General features: G+C 69.8%; 1 protein-coding gene across 2 annotated transcripts in view; it reads right to left on the reverse strand.

Annotated features, from left to right (window-relative positions):
• Window positions 1-12884: 12884 nt before the first annotated feature.
• The window catches only part of HSF1 (heat shock transcription factor 1), a 74418-nt gene continuing 72417 nt past the window's right edge, over window positions 12885-14885 (reverse strand). For both annotated transcript variants that reach the window (XM_075086007.1, XM_075086006.1), the window contains 2 exons: window positions 14596-14665; window positions 12885-13731 (listed from right to left, as the gene is read on the reverse strand). In XM_075086007.1, coding sequence (XP_074942108.1) covers window positions 13526-13731; window positions 14596-14665 — 276 coding nt within the window. In that variant the 3' untranslated portion in view covers window positions 12885-13525. The remainder of the gene's footprint in view (window positions 13732-14595; window positions 14666-14885) is intronic.

Genomic DNA, 14885 nt, shown 5'->3' on the forward strand with positions numbered 1-14885 from the left:
CTGTTCCCATGTCCCCATCCCCACCCCTGTCCCCATGTCCCCCTCCCTGCCCCCATGCCCCTGTCCCCATGTCCCTGCCCCCCTCCCTGTCCCAGCCCCATGCTAAGGGGGGCTGGTGGCATCTGGGGACCCTCCTGGCAGCGAAGCACACGAGGTGGGGGCCCGTCCCCGGCGGCGTGGGGACACGGCGACGCCCGCGGAGCCGTGGGGCAGCACCGGCACTCGACGGCCCCAGGGTGGGCGCCCCGTGTTGGCACCGCTACCGAGGGCACCCCATGGCAGGGCACCCCCCCAGCAGGGGCACCCCCCGGTCTGGGACCCCCCCCGCAGGCACTGGCACCCTCCCCTGTAGCACCCCACTTGCCAGGACCCCTCCCCACGCACTGTCCCCCACCTCCAGCACCAGGGCGTCCCCCATCTGCACTGGGAACCCCCCCAGTGGGGACCCCCCCAAACTGAGATCCCCCCAGGAACTGGGACCCCCCACTATGAGACACCCCCCCAGCACTGAGACCACTCTCAGGCACTGGGAACCCCCGCAATGGGGACCCCCCCCAAAACTGAGACACCCCAGCAACTTGGAACTCCCCCCAGTGGGGACCCCCCCAGCACTGAAGGTCCCCTCTCAGGCACTGGGAACACCCCCAGACACAGAGGACCCCCCCTCTTTGTGCCACCCACCATCCCTGGCCCCTCCCACAGGGCTCTGGGACCCCCTTGGGCCCCTCCTGCCCCACTCTGCAGCACCCCGGGGTGCCCGGAGTGGGTGGGGGGGCCCCGATGACCCCACTGAGCCCCCACAGCACAGGGGGCTGTGGGGAGAGCGCCCCCAGGCCCAAAGGGGGGGGGGGCAGGAGGCCACGGTGGGGGCAGAGTGTACCCCAAAAGGGGTCCCAGCGGGGGGACGGGGGGTTACCAGCACAACCCCACTGCGGGGGGGGGGCTCTGGATCTGTCCCCCCTTGGGGTCAGCGTCCGGCCCCTTTGATCCCCGAGGCGCGGCGCCGGCGAACAAAGGCGCATTGAGCCCCGGGCGAAGGGCCCTGGTCTGCCCGGGGGGGCCGGGGGCAGCCGTGTCCCCCCCTGCGGCACCGGGCGCCTGCTCCGCCAGCGCCCCGGCACCCGCCGTGGCCTGGGCCTGGTGGCACCCGTGCAGCCGGGCCTGGCACTGGGAGCCCACCGCCCTCGGGGGGCTGGGGGGGCTGGTCCCGGGCATCCGGGCGGGTGGGCTCTGCCGGCTCACCGGGGCTCTGCCGGCTCACTGGGGCTGTCCTGGCTCACCGGGGCCATGATGGTTCACTGGGGCTGTGTCGGCTCACCGGGGCTGTCCCGCCTCACCGGGAATGTCCTGGCTCACCGGGGCTCTGCCGGCTCACCGGGTATCATGGCTCGCTGGGGTCATACTGGTTTACTGGGGTGGTACCAGCTCAGCGGGGCCACACCGGCTCGCGGGCCCGTGCCGGCTCACCGGGGTTGGACCGGCTCCTTGGGGCCATTTTGGCTCACCAGGGTTTTACCGGCTCGCAGGGGCTGTGCCGCCTTGCCGGGACTGTGCCAGCTCACCAGGACCATACCAGCTCCCTGGGACCACACTGGCTCACCGTCACCGTACCGGCTCACCGGGGCCCTGTGCTGGCGTGAGGAGGCTGGTGCCAGGTTTGGGGGTGCAGGAGAGACCCCCGCGCGCGGGCAGCTCATCCCATGGGGCCGCGGGGCCGGTGCCAGGGATGGGCGATGCCGGACGGGCAGGACGCGGCCACGCGCCCGGATTGTTCCGGCCCTCGGTGGCGGCGGCACGGAGCCGGGATAAAGGCGCATTGTGCCGGCGGCAGCTGGGGCGCTGCCGTACCAGGGTGCCCCAACAAATGGGCCGGGGCCAGAGGGACCGCGTGGCCCCCGTGGCTGGCAGCACCCCAGCTCCCGCCGCCGCCCCGGTGCTGCCAGCCGGCGCCTCGGTGGGACGGGGAAAGGGCCGGGAGCCCCCAGCCCCGGTGGGACCCCGTTTGCCCCCCTCGGCCCCGCGCGCAACCGGAGCCGGGCGCTCGCCCCCCCCCCGGCCCCCCGCCCCGGAATCCGGGGAACAAAGCGGCATTGAGCTGCCCTGGCCATAAAGGGCCCCTTGTTCGGGCTGCCGGGGGGGTGCGGGGCAGGGCCGGGACCCCCCGGCACCACCCCAAACCCATGGCCCGAAGGGAGCTGCGGGGGGGAGTCGGGGTGCCCTGGGAAAGGGGGTGCTGCCTGCCTGCCCTGTGCCCACAGCATGGGGTGCCCAACACCCCCAGCACCCAAAGCATCCCCAGCACCCCCAGCATCCCCAGTGCCCCCACCATGCCCAGCACCCCCAGCACAGGGTGCCCAGCACCCCCAGCACCCCAAGCGCCCCCAGCACAGGGTGCCCAGCACCCCCAGCACCCCCAGCATCCCCAGTGCCCCCACCATGCCCAGCACTCCCAGCACCAGGTGCCCAGCACCCCCAGCACCCCCAGCACCCCCAGCACAGGGTGCTCAGCACCCCACAGCCATGCTCAGCACCCCCAGCACCCCCAGCACAGGGTGCCCAGCACCCCCAGCACCCCAAGCGCCCCCAGCACAGGGTGCCCAGCATCCCCAGCACCCCCAGCACCCCCAGCACAGGGTGCCCAGCACCCCCAGCACCCCAAGCGCCCCCAGCACAGGGTGCCCAGCATCCCCAGCACCCCCAGCATCCCCAGTGCCCCCACCATGCCCAGCACCCCCAGCACAGGGTGCCCAGCACCCAGCACCGGCCACCGGCCCCGCTGTGGTCCCCACGGTGCTGGATCTGGGGGTCCCACAATGGGTGCTGGGGGTCCCAGCCATAACTCTGGGCCTGGGGGTCCCCAAAGTGGTGCTGGGGGGGTCCCGGCCATGGCTCTGGGGGTCCTGAAAGACGTTCTGGAGGGTCCCAGCTTTGTTCTGGGTCTGGGGTCCCAGAAGTGGTAGTGGGGGTCCCAGCTGGGGCTACAGATTTGGGGGGGTCCCCAGAGCTGTGCCACAGTCCCCAGGGATGGTGCTGGGCCTAGGGGTCCCCGAAATGATGCTGGGGGTCCTGGCTGTGGTTCTGAGGTCCCCAGAGTGCTGCTGGTGGCCTCAGCTGTTGCTCTGGGTTTGGGGGTCCCCAGAGCTGTGCTGGGAGGTCCCAGCCGTGGCTCTGGACCTGAGGGTCCCCAAAATGATGCTGGCGGTCCTGGCCATGGCTCTGGGGTCCCCAAAGTGGTGCTGAGGGTCCCCCCCCCAGGGCTCTGGGGTTGGGGGGTGTGTCCCCCAGAGTTGTGCTGTGGGACCAGCTGCAGTGCTGGGCCCAGGGGTTCCCACAGTGGGCCTGGGGGTCCCAGCTGGGCCTCTGGGTTTGGGGGACCCCCAGACTTTTGCTGGGGGTCCTGGCCATGGCTGTGAACCTGGGGGCCCCAAAGTGGTGCTGGGAGTCCAGGCCATGGCTCTGGGTTCCCCAAAATGGTGCTGGGGTTTCTGGCTGGGGCCCTGGGTTTGGGGGTCCCCAGAGCTGTGCTGTGGGACCCAGCCACGGTGCTGGGCCTGGGGGTCCCCAAAACGGTGCTGGGGGTCCTGGTCTTGTCTCTGGGGTCCCCGAAGTGCTGCGGAGTGTCCTGGCCGTGGCACTGGGGTCCCCACAGTGGTGCTGGGGGGCTGGGTTTGGGGGTCCCAGCAGCAGCGTGGGCTTGGCGTGCTGGTACCCGGTGTCGGTACTAGGGCCCGGTGCCAGTGCGGAGCCGCAGTGCCGGTGCCCGGTGTCGGTACCGGGGCCCGAGGCCGGTGCCGGTGCCAGTGTGGAGCCGCAGTGCCGGTGCCCGGTGTCGGTACCGGGGCCCGGTGCCGGTGCCGGTGCCGGTGCGGAGCCGCAGTGCCGGAGCCCGGTGTCGGTACCGGGGCCCGGTGCCGGTGCCGGTGCCGGTGCGGAGCCGCAGTGCGGGAGCCCGGTGTCGGTACCGGGGCCCGAGGCCGGTGCCGGTGCCGGTGCGGAGCCGCAGTGCCGGAGCCCGGTGTCGGTACCGGGGCCCGGTGCCGGTGCCGGTGCCGGTGCGGAGCCGCAGTGCCGGAGCCCGGTGTCGGTACCGGGGCCCGGTGCCGGTGCCGGTGCCGGTGCCGGTGCGGAGCCGCAGTGCCGGTGCCCGGTGTCGGTACCGGGGCCCGGTGCCGGTGCCGGTGCCGGTGCGGAGCCGCAGTGCCGGTGCCGGTGCGGCGGATTGGCTGGCCCGGTGCCACCTGGCTCCTCCCCAGCCCCATGCGGCTATAACGGCCCCGGGCGGCGCCGGTGCCGCTCCCGCAGCGCCGCCAGCCCCGGAGCCGCAGGCATGGCCGAGCCCCGCAGGTGAGCCCGGCGACAGCGGGGGACCCCCGGGGACCCCCGCTCTGCTGCCCCCGGCCCGGGGGGCGCGGAGGGACGGGGGCACCGGGACCCCAACGCTGCCCGCTGCAGCTCCCAGGGGCCGTGGGGGAGCCTGGGGTGTCTCCCAGCACCACTGGGGGGTCCTGGGGGGCATCTCCCGGCAGCACCGGGGGGTCCTGGGGGGCATCTCCTGGCATTACCGGGGGGTCCTGGGGGGCATCTCCCAGCAGCACCGAGGGGTCCCAGGGCATCTCCCGGCAGCACCGGGGGGTCCTGGGGGGCATCTCCCGGCAGTACCGGGGGGTCCTGGGGGGCATCTCCCGGCAGTACCGGGGGGTCCTGGGGGGCATCTCCCAGCAGCACCGAGGGGTCCCAGGGCATCTCCCGGCAGCACTGGGGGGTCTGGGAGCATCTCTGGAACGCACCTGACCCCCTGGCATGTGCCAGTCCCGCCTCCCCCCCCCCGGTGCCGCCCCGTACCCCAAAGCCGGGCTGCCCTGCAGCTCCCCGGCTGCTTGCGGGGTCCCCGGCTCCGCCGCAGGCACGGCCAAGGCCGGGGCACGGGGCCGGGGTCTGCGGCACGGGGTGCTCCGTGGAGGGGACACCCCATGCCGGGTCCCTGCCAGCCGGGCAGCCCTGCCCGGAGCTGGGGTGACGCCAGCCTGGTGCCGGGGTCCCGCAGGAGCCAGGGAGGGGCCCTCAGGACGGGGCTGGGGGCTCGGGGGTGCCCCTGGGGGAGGGTGTCTGTGGGGGGAACCGGGAGCACTGAGGGGTGCTACGGCGGTTCAGGGGTCCCCAAATGCTGTGTCTCCTCCGCAGGGCCCCGGCGCTGGCTGCGGCCGTCCTCCTGGTCCTGGCCACCGTGATGGCCGATGGTAAGGGGGCCGGGGGGTCGTGGGGAGAGGGCTGGGGGCACTCTGGGTGCCCAGGGCAAGGATCCCAGTGTGTGCTCCCCCCCCCACCCCACCCAGCAGATCGGGGGGATGCTTATCTGGCTGAAGGGAGGGTGTTTGGGCTGTGTTCGCCCCAGGGGGCTCCTGGGGACCCCCACCCTGGTCCCCAATGCCCCGGGGCCGCGGTGTCCTCCCCGGCCCATGTCTGCCCCCCCCACCGTGTCCCCACAGAGCCCACGAGCACCCTGGACGTGGCCCTCTCTGCAGAAGGACAGACGCCAGGTAGGGGGGGGCTGGGGCTGGGCCAGCGCCACGGGGGGACCCTGCCCCACGCAGCCCCCCAGCATCGCCCGGCTGGGAGCTGGGCCCTGCCTGCTCCGTGCCTCAGTTTCCCTCCCAGCCAAGGCCTGGAGGGGGCCGGCAGTGGGGGGGGTGCAGGTGCCCCGGGGCTCACGTCCCCTCCTGCGTCTCTTCCAGAGCCTGTCAGCCCCGCCAAGCTGGAGGCCTCCGGAGAGAGTGAGCGCCGGCGAGGGGCCGCGGGACCCCCATGGGGAGACAGCCCTCGGCAAGCAGCCGGGGCCCGCGGGGGGCGAGGGGTGGCCGGACCCGCGGCTGGAGCACAGCCGGGGGGTGGGACCCCGGGGTCTCTGCCCCCCGGCTCCCCCTGACACCCCTCCTCTCCCCCAGGTGATCTCACCACGTCGGCACAGCGCCTGGGCAAAGGTAGGGCTGGGCTCGGGACCAGCCGGCACAGAGCTGTGCCATGAGGGCATGGACCCTGCCCAGCAGGCACAGACCCCCTGCCCTGTGCGCAGGGACCCTCCGACACGGGCACAGACCCCCTGCCCTGTGCGCAGGGACCCTCCGACACGGGCACAGACCCCCTGCCCTGTGTGCAGGGACCCTCCCACGTGGGCACAGACCCCCTGCCCTGTGTGCAGGGACCCTCCCACATGGGCACAGACCCCCTGCCCTGTGCCCAGGGACCCTCCCATGTGGGCACAGACCCCCTGCCCTGTGCCCAGGGACCCTCCCACGTGGGCACAGACCCCCTGCCCTGTGTGCAGGGACCCTCCAACATGGGCACAAACCCCCTGCCCTGTGTGCAGGGACCCCCCCACGTGGGCACAGACCCCCTGCCCTGTGTGCAGTGACCCTCCGACACGGGCACAGACCCCCTGCCCTGTGTGCAGGGACCCTCCAACGTGGGCACAGACCCCCTGCCCTGTGTGCAGGGACCCTCCAACGTGGGCACAGACCCCCTGCCCTGTGCGCAGGGACCCTCCCACGTGGGCACAGACCCCCTGTCCTGTGCCCAGGGACCCTCCGACACGGGCACGGACCCCTGCCCGGGTGCGCAGCCCCGTGCATGGCACACGGGGACCGTGCAACGCATGCGCTGACCCCTGCCCGGCGCGTGCGGACCCTGCCCGCAGGCCCGTCCCGGCCGTGCTCACCTCTCCCGCAGGTCTGACCTCCGTCAGCTTCGAGGGTGCGGAGCGGTCGCCTGCGGACGACTTGACGCACGAATCCCTCAGCAGCGACTCCTCCAGCCTCGACGCCCTCAACAGCGGCTCCTTCAGCATGGAACCCCTCACCGGGGAGGCGCGGGGCGGTGGGTGCCCACGCTCCCCCCCACCCTGTGCACAGCCCGGGGGTCCCCACTCGGGTGCTGACCCCATGCTCTCTGCCCCCCTGCAGGTCCCATCGTGGATGTCCCGGCCCAGTCCAACGAATCGGAGGAGGGTGAGGCCCTGGGGCCGCCCCCGCGATCGGCTGAGCATCCCCTCGGGTTCGCCACACCCTGCCAGGGCTGCAAGAGGGTTCCCCAGAGCTGGGGATACGGGGCCACCCCGGGCCTCCCGGGGTGGGGGGATTGTCCTGGTCCCCTGTGGGTTGCTGCACTCCTGGGGGTGCCCTGTTAGTGGGGGACACCCCGTTATCCAGGGGGCCGTATCATGGGTGGGTGGGGGCCATGCGGTGCCTGCCCCCAGCCCCGGCATCTCCGCTTGCCTGCAGGAGTGGATCGCGACACGGACTCGGAGGAGGCCCTGGCGTCCCAAGGTGACAGCGGGGCTGGGGGTGGCACCGGGTGGGACGGCGGGAGCGCTCCGGGGCCACCTGCGGGGACGGGGCGCACGTGGTGAGCGCCGGGGCTGACGCAGCCTCTCCCTCCGCAGGGATCTGAGATGGCCGAGCCTCGCTGGAGATGCCTCCTGGGACGACGTCCTTTCCCGAGCTTTCCTGCTGCCTTCCCATGTCCTCCCTGCTTCGGGTCCCCCCCGTGCCCTGACAGTCCTCGCTGTGGCCCCCCCAGCCCCACGGCCCAGCCCGCACCCGGTGGCGGGGTGACTCCCCCCACCCTGGCATGGTGTGCGGCTCCCCTCGGACCCCAGTGCCACCGGGGGTTTGCTGGGGGGCCGGGGCTGCGGGATGCCTGGGGAGCGGGGTCCCTGTGGGGCAGGGGCCATGGAGGTGGCCGGACCCTTCCATGCGCCCCCAGGGTGGGGGCTGTAAGCAGAGCAGCCCCCGGCTGCCCGTGCCCCTCCATCCTCCCTCAATAAAGGTCCCTGCAGCAGCCACGTGGTGTGGTGGAGCGGGGCGCCGGCCCCCCACGGCCGCCGGACCCACTGCCTGGGCTGGGAGCAGCGTGGCTGCAGCCCCTCACCCCGTCAGCACCGCTGGGGGGATGCACGGGGCTGCGGGATGGAGGTACCGGCCCCCTGGCACGGAGGTGGGGGTCTGGCCAGCCAGAGGCCGGCAGTCGGGCATGGCTGCTTGGCACGGGCTGCCTGGGGAGCAGAGAGGTGGGGTGCAGGGTGCAGACCCCCGGTGAGGCCCCAGCTGCCACTGGCATGACTCCACTATCGCAGGACTCCCCACGAATCCATCCTGCGGCTGTGGGTCTGTCCCTGGCCCCAGCCCTGGGGTGGTGGCACCCTGACGTCCCCATCACGGTGCCCCGCTCGGGTGGCACTGTCCCCCACCGAACACATCTTCCCCCCCACCCCACGAACGCCCCAGCACCGGCCCCCCACGCCCTGAGCCGGCATCGCCGCACGCATCGCGCCCGGGGAGCCCCGGCCAACAGCAGCGCTCGTTAACGGGCTCTTCTGCCAACACCTTTAATGAAGGCGTGAAACCCCATCCCCGTGAGCCCCCCGCCTGGCCGCGCTGCCCTGGCGCTAATCCCCGGCCCCTCCGGCGCGACGCCCGCTCCCACCGGCCCGGCCCCGCGCCCACTCCGGCTGCCAGAAATTAACACGGGTCCAAAAAAAAAAAACAACAACCCGATGAAATTTGGGGTGGGGGGGTGGGAATCTATCAAGGGCTATTAAACACCTCCGGCGCGGGGCCCTGGGCTGCCGTTTGCTGGGAGGTGATGAAGTGTCCCGGGGAATTAGCGCCGTGTGTTTGCCCTTCCCGCACACCTCGCCCTCGGCGGTGGCTACCGGTGGGCCCTGACGGCGCCCGTCCCTCCGCCCCACGCCGGGACGCGGCTCTGCCGTGTCCCCCACCCCCAGTTATCTGCAGGCCCCAGGAGCCGTTGGCCGCTCGCTCTCGCCGAGGCTGAGCTCAGCCCGGCTCTCGGCAGGTCCCTCCCCGGTGTCGTGTCCCTGTTGCCCGGGTCCCTTCCCAGCCCCTTCCCGGCCATCCTGGAGCCCTTCCCTGGAAGGGAGGCGTCTCCATCACCTGTAGCATAAAAGCCAAAAAAGCTTTTTAATGATTTTAATGATGCCACCGCGGCCCCTCCCCGGCTGATGCCGCCCTCGCCGGTGCCCCCCTGCCCCGCGCTCAGCCCAGCCTTGACTCCATCCACTGGGATTTTCCACGACTGCTTTCCAGCATTCACAGGCCGGGACCTGGCGGGGGGGGTTGACCCCCAACACGGGGGGTGGTGGGATGGAAGTTAGCGAGGGGCCACCCCTGTGCAAGGCGACCCCCCAAAAGCTCCTGGGCTGCCTCTGAGCTAAACTGGGGGTTCCCCATTGGGGTCTACTCCTGGCACTGGGAAAGTGCCGCCGTCTGCCCCACAGTGATGGGAATCACCTGAGGGACCCTGGGGACCCCAACACCCCACAGATTTGTAATTCCCTGCAGGGGTCCCTGGGGGGGGGCTTACTGAGCAGCTCCATGAGGCCCCTCCACTGCCAGAACCCCCCAGCCCCATTCCCGTGTTGCAGCCCCTCTATGGGACCCTCCCCTGGCTGGTCGCCTTGGGGCCAAACGTGGTTCATCGGGGCGGCCCCGCAGCGGCAGCACGAGGGGCCCCGTCCCCCGCGGCACTGCCGGTGCCGTGCTCGGCAGCTCCGGTTTCCGCGGGCTGGAGCGGGCGCGAGGGGGACGCAGGCGTCTTCGGCGGCGGGTGATGAATTACGGGGGGAAGTTTCCAGTGGTGGTGCTCAGCCCCGCCAGACATTTACCTCATTAGCCGGGATGAGATCATGCGAGCCGGCTGCCCGCATCACACTCGATCAGCTGGATCATTACAGCCCGCCCGGAGCGAGGGGCTCCTGCAGCACTTGGGGGACCCCCAGCCCCGGGGCTGCGGAGGGGCCGCTGCCCCTGGCCACCCTGCGCCATGCAGCCATGGTGGCACCACCACGACCCCCCCATCCCGAGGAGAGCAGGGCACCGGGAGGGAAGAGCTTCACCCCAGATGTTGCCCCCTCAAAATGCGGTGGCACTGCTGGGACCTGCCCAAAGGCTCCCCGCCCCTTCGCGCTGCCCTCTGCCCCCACGGCGCCCGGCACCCAGCCCGGAGCAGAGCCTGCGGAGTCGGGGGGGGGCCAGTCCAGCATCTCCACCATCTCCCGCTCCAGCTGATGCCAGCCCCATCGTGAACGAGCCCCCCGAGCTGTGGGCACCCACCGATGCACCGGGCTGCATGGAAGGACCCTGACCATGGCACGACAAGGGGAAGACCCCCAAAACCACCACGTGCTGTGCACGGCACCACGTGCTGCAGCCATCCGCAAGTCGTGACCACAGGCCACCCTGCTCCCCACCACGCCCCCCCCATGCTGCAGGGGCTCCAGGAGCTGCACAAGGGCCACCTTGAGCTGGTCCCAGTGAGGTGACGCTCAGGACACCTGGGAAGTGCTACCCCGAGTGTGCAGTAATTTTGTCGGCTCCTACGCTTTCTCTGCCTTAATAACGACCTTCTCAAGTAACAGGGCTGTTTCCAGCCATCGCATCTGCCCTGAAGGCAAGGCACGACGCTCCCTCATCCTCCTCACCACGCGCTCGTGCAGTGCCTGGCCCTGCTGCGCGCTCCATCCTGTGCCCAGACGTCCTCCATCCCGCGGGACCGGCCGCCTCCCCGTCGCTGGCACCCCAAGGCTGCCATCACCGCGGCTCCCCCTGCGCCCCTGGTCCGTCCATCGGTGCGAGCACGGGTGGAAGCGCTGCGTAGCGTGGCCCGAGCCGCAGTCCCCGTAGCGCACACCTTCGCGCGGGCGCTGTCACCCGGCCCGTTTTTAATCGCTTAATTACACCTGGGCTGTTGAAGGCCGTTGTGTTCTGCTCGCCGCCAGACACACGACTCCCGATAGAGCCGCCGCGGAAGCAGGCGTTGATCCTGCCACGCAGAGCCGAGGGGGCTCCTCGCACGTCACCGCAGCGGCGGAGCCACGGCGTCGGGGTCGGGAGAGGGCCGGGACCCTCGGCCACGATGTGAGCTGAGCTCACGGCACCGCAGACCTGCAAATCACGCGAGTTTGGGGAAACGCCACACGGGTCTCGTCTCGACCGCGACATCCTCCTCTCGACGTGGTAATTCCCGTCTCCTGGCACAGCTCTTGCTCCAGAAGGTGAGCCCAGCGTTGGCAGAGCCGGCGGGGTCCGCAGGGGTGACAAGCCCGGTCGTGTGGGGTGGAGAACCCTGGGGAACCGACAGACCGAACCCCCGGGCAGAACTTGGAGAAGGTCGGAAGCGGAACGATTGCAAGCGCTGATGGAGAGGAGGAGCGGGGGCAAACATCTGGCAAACGCAGGGAGGGATTGCAAGGGAGGTCCCGGGGAAAGGGGGGCTGGCTGCAGGAGCGGCAGGCGTCCCCTCCCCTGGGACCCGGACGCAGGACAGGCCGCCACCATTCGGAGAGGACAACGCCCCCGAGCAGCTCAAACCAGGCCAGGCTGAGCTGGAGGGGGGGGGTCTGGTGCCGAATGCCCCCTGCCCCATGGGACTGACACCACTGTGCCGGGACATCCCTGCCCCACAGCTCAAAGGGCAACGGCAGAGCGGGTCACCGTGACAGCCCGGAGCAGGCAGCACGCTCACGTGGCCGGGAGATGCTCAGCAGCATGAACAAGTAACCCGACTAACTCGGACACGATGGCGTGTCGAGGTGTGCCGGCCCCACGACACATCGTCGTGGCCCCTTCCCTGGATCAGACCCCAGGTAGAGGGGTCAGAGCGACAGCTCGGCCCCAGATCCGCTCCGGTGCCCCACTGCTGAGCGAGGGACAGTGGGGGCTTCACCTACGAGCCGTGCCTGGGGCTCCGCCGCGCCCACGCCGGGTCCCCACGGCACACCCCAGGGTGCGCGTGGTGCCTGGGGAGTCCCAGACGCGAGGCACTGCATTTCAGACAAGGTCACGGTGACCGGTTGACCCAGTGCGACTCATCTCGTTGGGGACGGCGACAACCTGCGACGGATATCGGCTAGATATCCGCCGCCGCCCTCCGAGGCTGGGCCCACGCGGCAGAGGCGGCGCTGCCGTGGGCACCGGCTTCCCGTGACGCCCAGCCCGCATCGGTCCTCACCGGGAGCTCGGCCGCGGCCGAAGCCCAGCGCCAAGAGGCCTCGGTGCCTCCGAGGTGACCAAGCAGCACGTGCGACCGCCCCGGAGCGGAGGGGAGCGGGACGGGGGGAGGTTCCAATGCTCTGAACCTAACGACAAACGTTTTTTTATTGTTATTAAAAAAAAAAAGCACCCCCAAAGGTGCGCACAGCACCCACCGCACCTCCGGCGCCGCAGCGCGGGCTCCGCTGCAGCTCCTCCTCTGAAACTCCCTGGGAAAGAAAGTCATCGCCGGAGCCCAGCCCGGGGTTTAGGCAAAGGGGGCCACAGCGCAGGGCTCCGCCACGCACAGGCACGCGCACGGTGCTGGCGGCCCCGGGAGAAGCGCGGCGACGCCTCCAGCTCCCGCACGGCCGACGCCGGGGCAGGCACCGGCACCGGGATCCTCGCCCCACGGCGCGGCGCGTCCAGGGGCACGAAGGGCAGTTCCTGGGCCTTCACCCCATCCGCTTCCCGAACGGATGACAAAAATAAAGCTTTCGACCATAGAAAAGCCACCAGGTGACAGACCGTTTGTTTTATATATATTTGTATGTATATATATAGAGAGATATTTATATATATATAGATAGAAGTGGGTTCTTCTTCTCTCATGTAAAAATTCAAAATACAGTTTTTACTATTAACAATCTGAAGTGTAAATGTACAAATTTTTACTGCTAAGCAAAAGGAAAACAAAAACCAAAGGAACAAATGAAAAGAAACACACAGAGCAAGAGGAAATAAAAAGAGAAGATAAAGCCGGGCTTCGGGGCGCCCCGGGGCACACGCACGCACGGAGACCCTTGGGGGTCAGACCGCAAGGCAGAGACCACAACGGGATCCAACCCACCGGCGCCAGATCGGCAAACTTTTATTTCTCTTTTAAAAACCATCGCATCCGCCTCTCCGGGGGCGAGGAGGGAAGGGGACAGGCGCGCAGGGGCAACTCCCGTCCTCAGAAAAGCAACCCCGCCTGCACGCCCAGCGAGCGCCCCGCTTCCTGGCCGGCAGGCGCACCCCACGGCCGTGCCCCCGCCGGTGCCTTGCGGGGTGGGGGTCGCGGGGGTCGCGGCTGCCGCCCTCGGCCGGGCCACGAGGCGAAATGCAAGTGTCACGTAGCGGCCGGCCGTTCTGCGCCCAGCCGGGCTCTCCTGCCCGCTCGCCGGAGCCGCGGCGGTGTCCGTCCAAGCCTCCGCGGCGGGTCGGGCGACGACCGCGCCGCGGCGGGGGGGCTCTTGCGCGGCTCGGCTCCCCGGCGGCCGCCAAACTGGAGGAGCGCCGGGTGGCTAGAATCTAAAGCAGATTTCAAAACACCTCATTAAGCACACACACAAATGAAATCCTCACAGTGCCGGGGGAAGCAAACATGAACCAGAGGGTGTGTAGAGCTTTCAATGTCTGTGCAAAGCGAGGAGGCTGACGGCTGGATTTCCCTTTAGTGCGTATCCTTTCTCTTCCTCTCTTTCACCCTGCCCTGGGCCTTAGGATATCGCAGGGTCCTTGGGTTTGGACTGCTCAGTCCCTGACAAGAGGGAGATGGTGGGATCTTCTGAGTACTCGTCTCCGTCCGTGAAATACGGCCCTTCTCCCAGCTCGAAGAATATCGGCAGGTCTCCGCTCCCCATGTCGACAGCGCTCGAGTCCACCAGGAAGAGGGGCTGAGCTGTGTAGTGCACCAGCTGCTTTCCTGCAAAGAGAGAGTTTGCAGGCGGGCAGCGCCTTTCGGGAGGGGGGCTGGGCAGCAGGGCCAGCTAGCCGGGCAGAGGAACAAGAGCGAGGAGGTTTTGCTCTTGAAACCGCCAGCACTGGCGGCTTCCTCGCCACCTGCAGGGAGAAGCGCTCCTCGCCACTCAAGCGATGAAACGCCAGGACTTGGGCACGGCCTTTGGGCACGTTGGCGAGGAACGAGGGTGTGATGGTAGCAGGGCTCCAGCCCGCTCTCTGGGACGCGCAGCGAGGGGCCGGGGGCTCTCCTGCGCCGCCGTGGACACGCTGACGGCACAGGGAGGCTGCGAGGCGCAGAGCCCACGGCTGGCTGCCGGGGTCGCCGCCGTGAAGGAAGAGCAGCGCCGTGACAGCCCCCGCTGCCCCACGCCGACACAAATCCCACGGGGGCCGGGGCTGGCAGGGACCTTGAGCGCGCCCGGTCCGGCAGCGACAGTCGGAGCGGGCGGCCCAGGACCGTGTCGGAGCACCTCCAAGTGTGGAGGCTCCCCAGCCCCTCTGGGCAGCCCCTGCCAGAGCTCGACCACCCTTGGGGTAAAAAGGCGCTTTCTTGTGTGCTGACGGAATTTCACGTGGCTCAGTTTGCGCCACGGCCTCTTGCCCTGTCCCGGGGCGCCGCTGCGGAGAGCCTGGCTCCCTCTGCTTCCTGCCCTCCCACCAAGGATTTGTACCTACACCCGAGCTCCCCCTCACACTTTCTCGTTTCCATCCTCAACGGCCCCATCTCTCTCAGCCAAATACGCTTTTTTTGGAGGAGAAACGATTTTGCCTCAGCCCCGCTTCTCGTGCTGCCGAGTCACCGAACACCGAGACGGCCGCCCGGTACCTGTGTCTGCTGTGCTGGCCTCTGTCTCAGTAGGTTTCTGCTGTTCCTGGGATGAAAGGAGATCCTGAATCTGCAGGGAGAAAGGTTGGGTCAGTAAGCGCGTTGCACGGGTCGGACGGGTGCGGGTCCTCTCTGTGCCCGCCTCGGGACTGACCCAACACGTGCGCTGCACAAAGAAAGCTGCGCTTTACAGTCGTGAAGCCTCACTGAGGCAGAGCGAGGCATCCTCGGAGGTTTCCGAGGCTGTCGGTGAGCCCGCACGGACGCAGCCGCAGCCTGCGCGGAGCGCT

The sequence above is a fragment of the Phalacrocorax aristotelis genome, chromosome 2, assembly GCF_949628215.1.
Source record: "Phalacrocorax aristotelis chromosome 2, bGulAri2.1, whole genome shotgun sequence".
Taxonomy (NCBI): domain Eukaryota; kingdom Metazoa; phylum Chordata; class Aves; order Suliformes; family Phalacrocoracidae; genus Phalacrocorax; species Phalacrocorax aristotelis.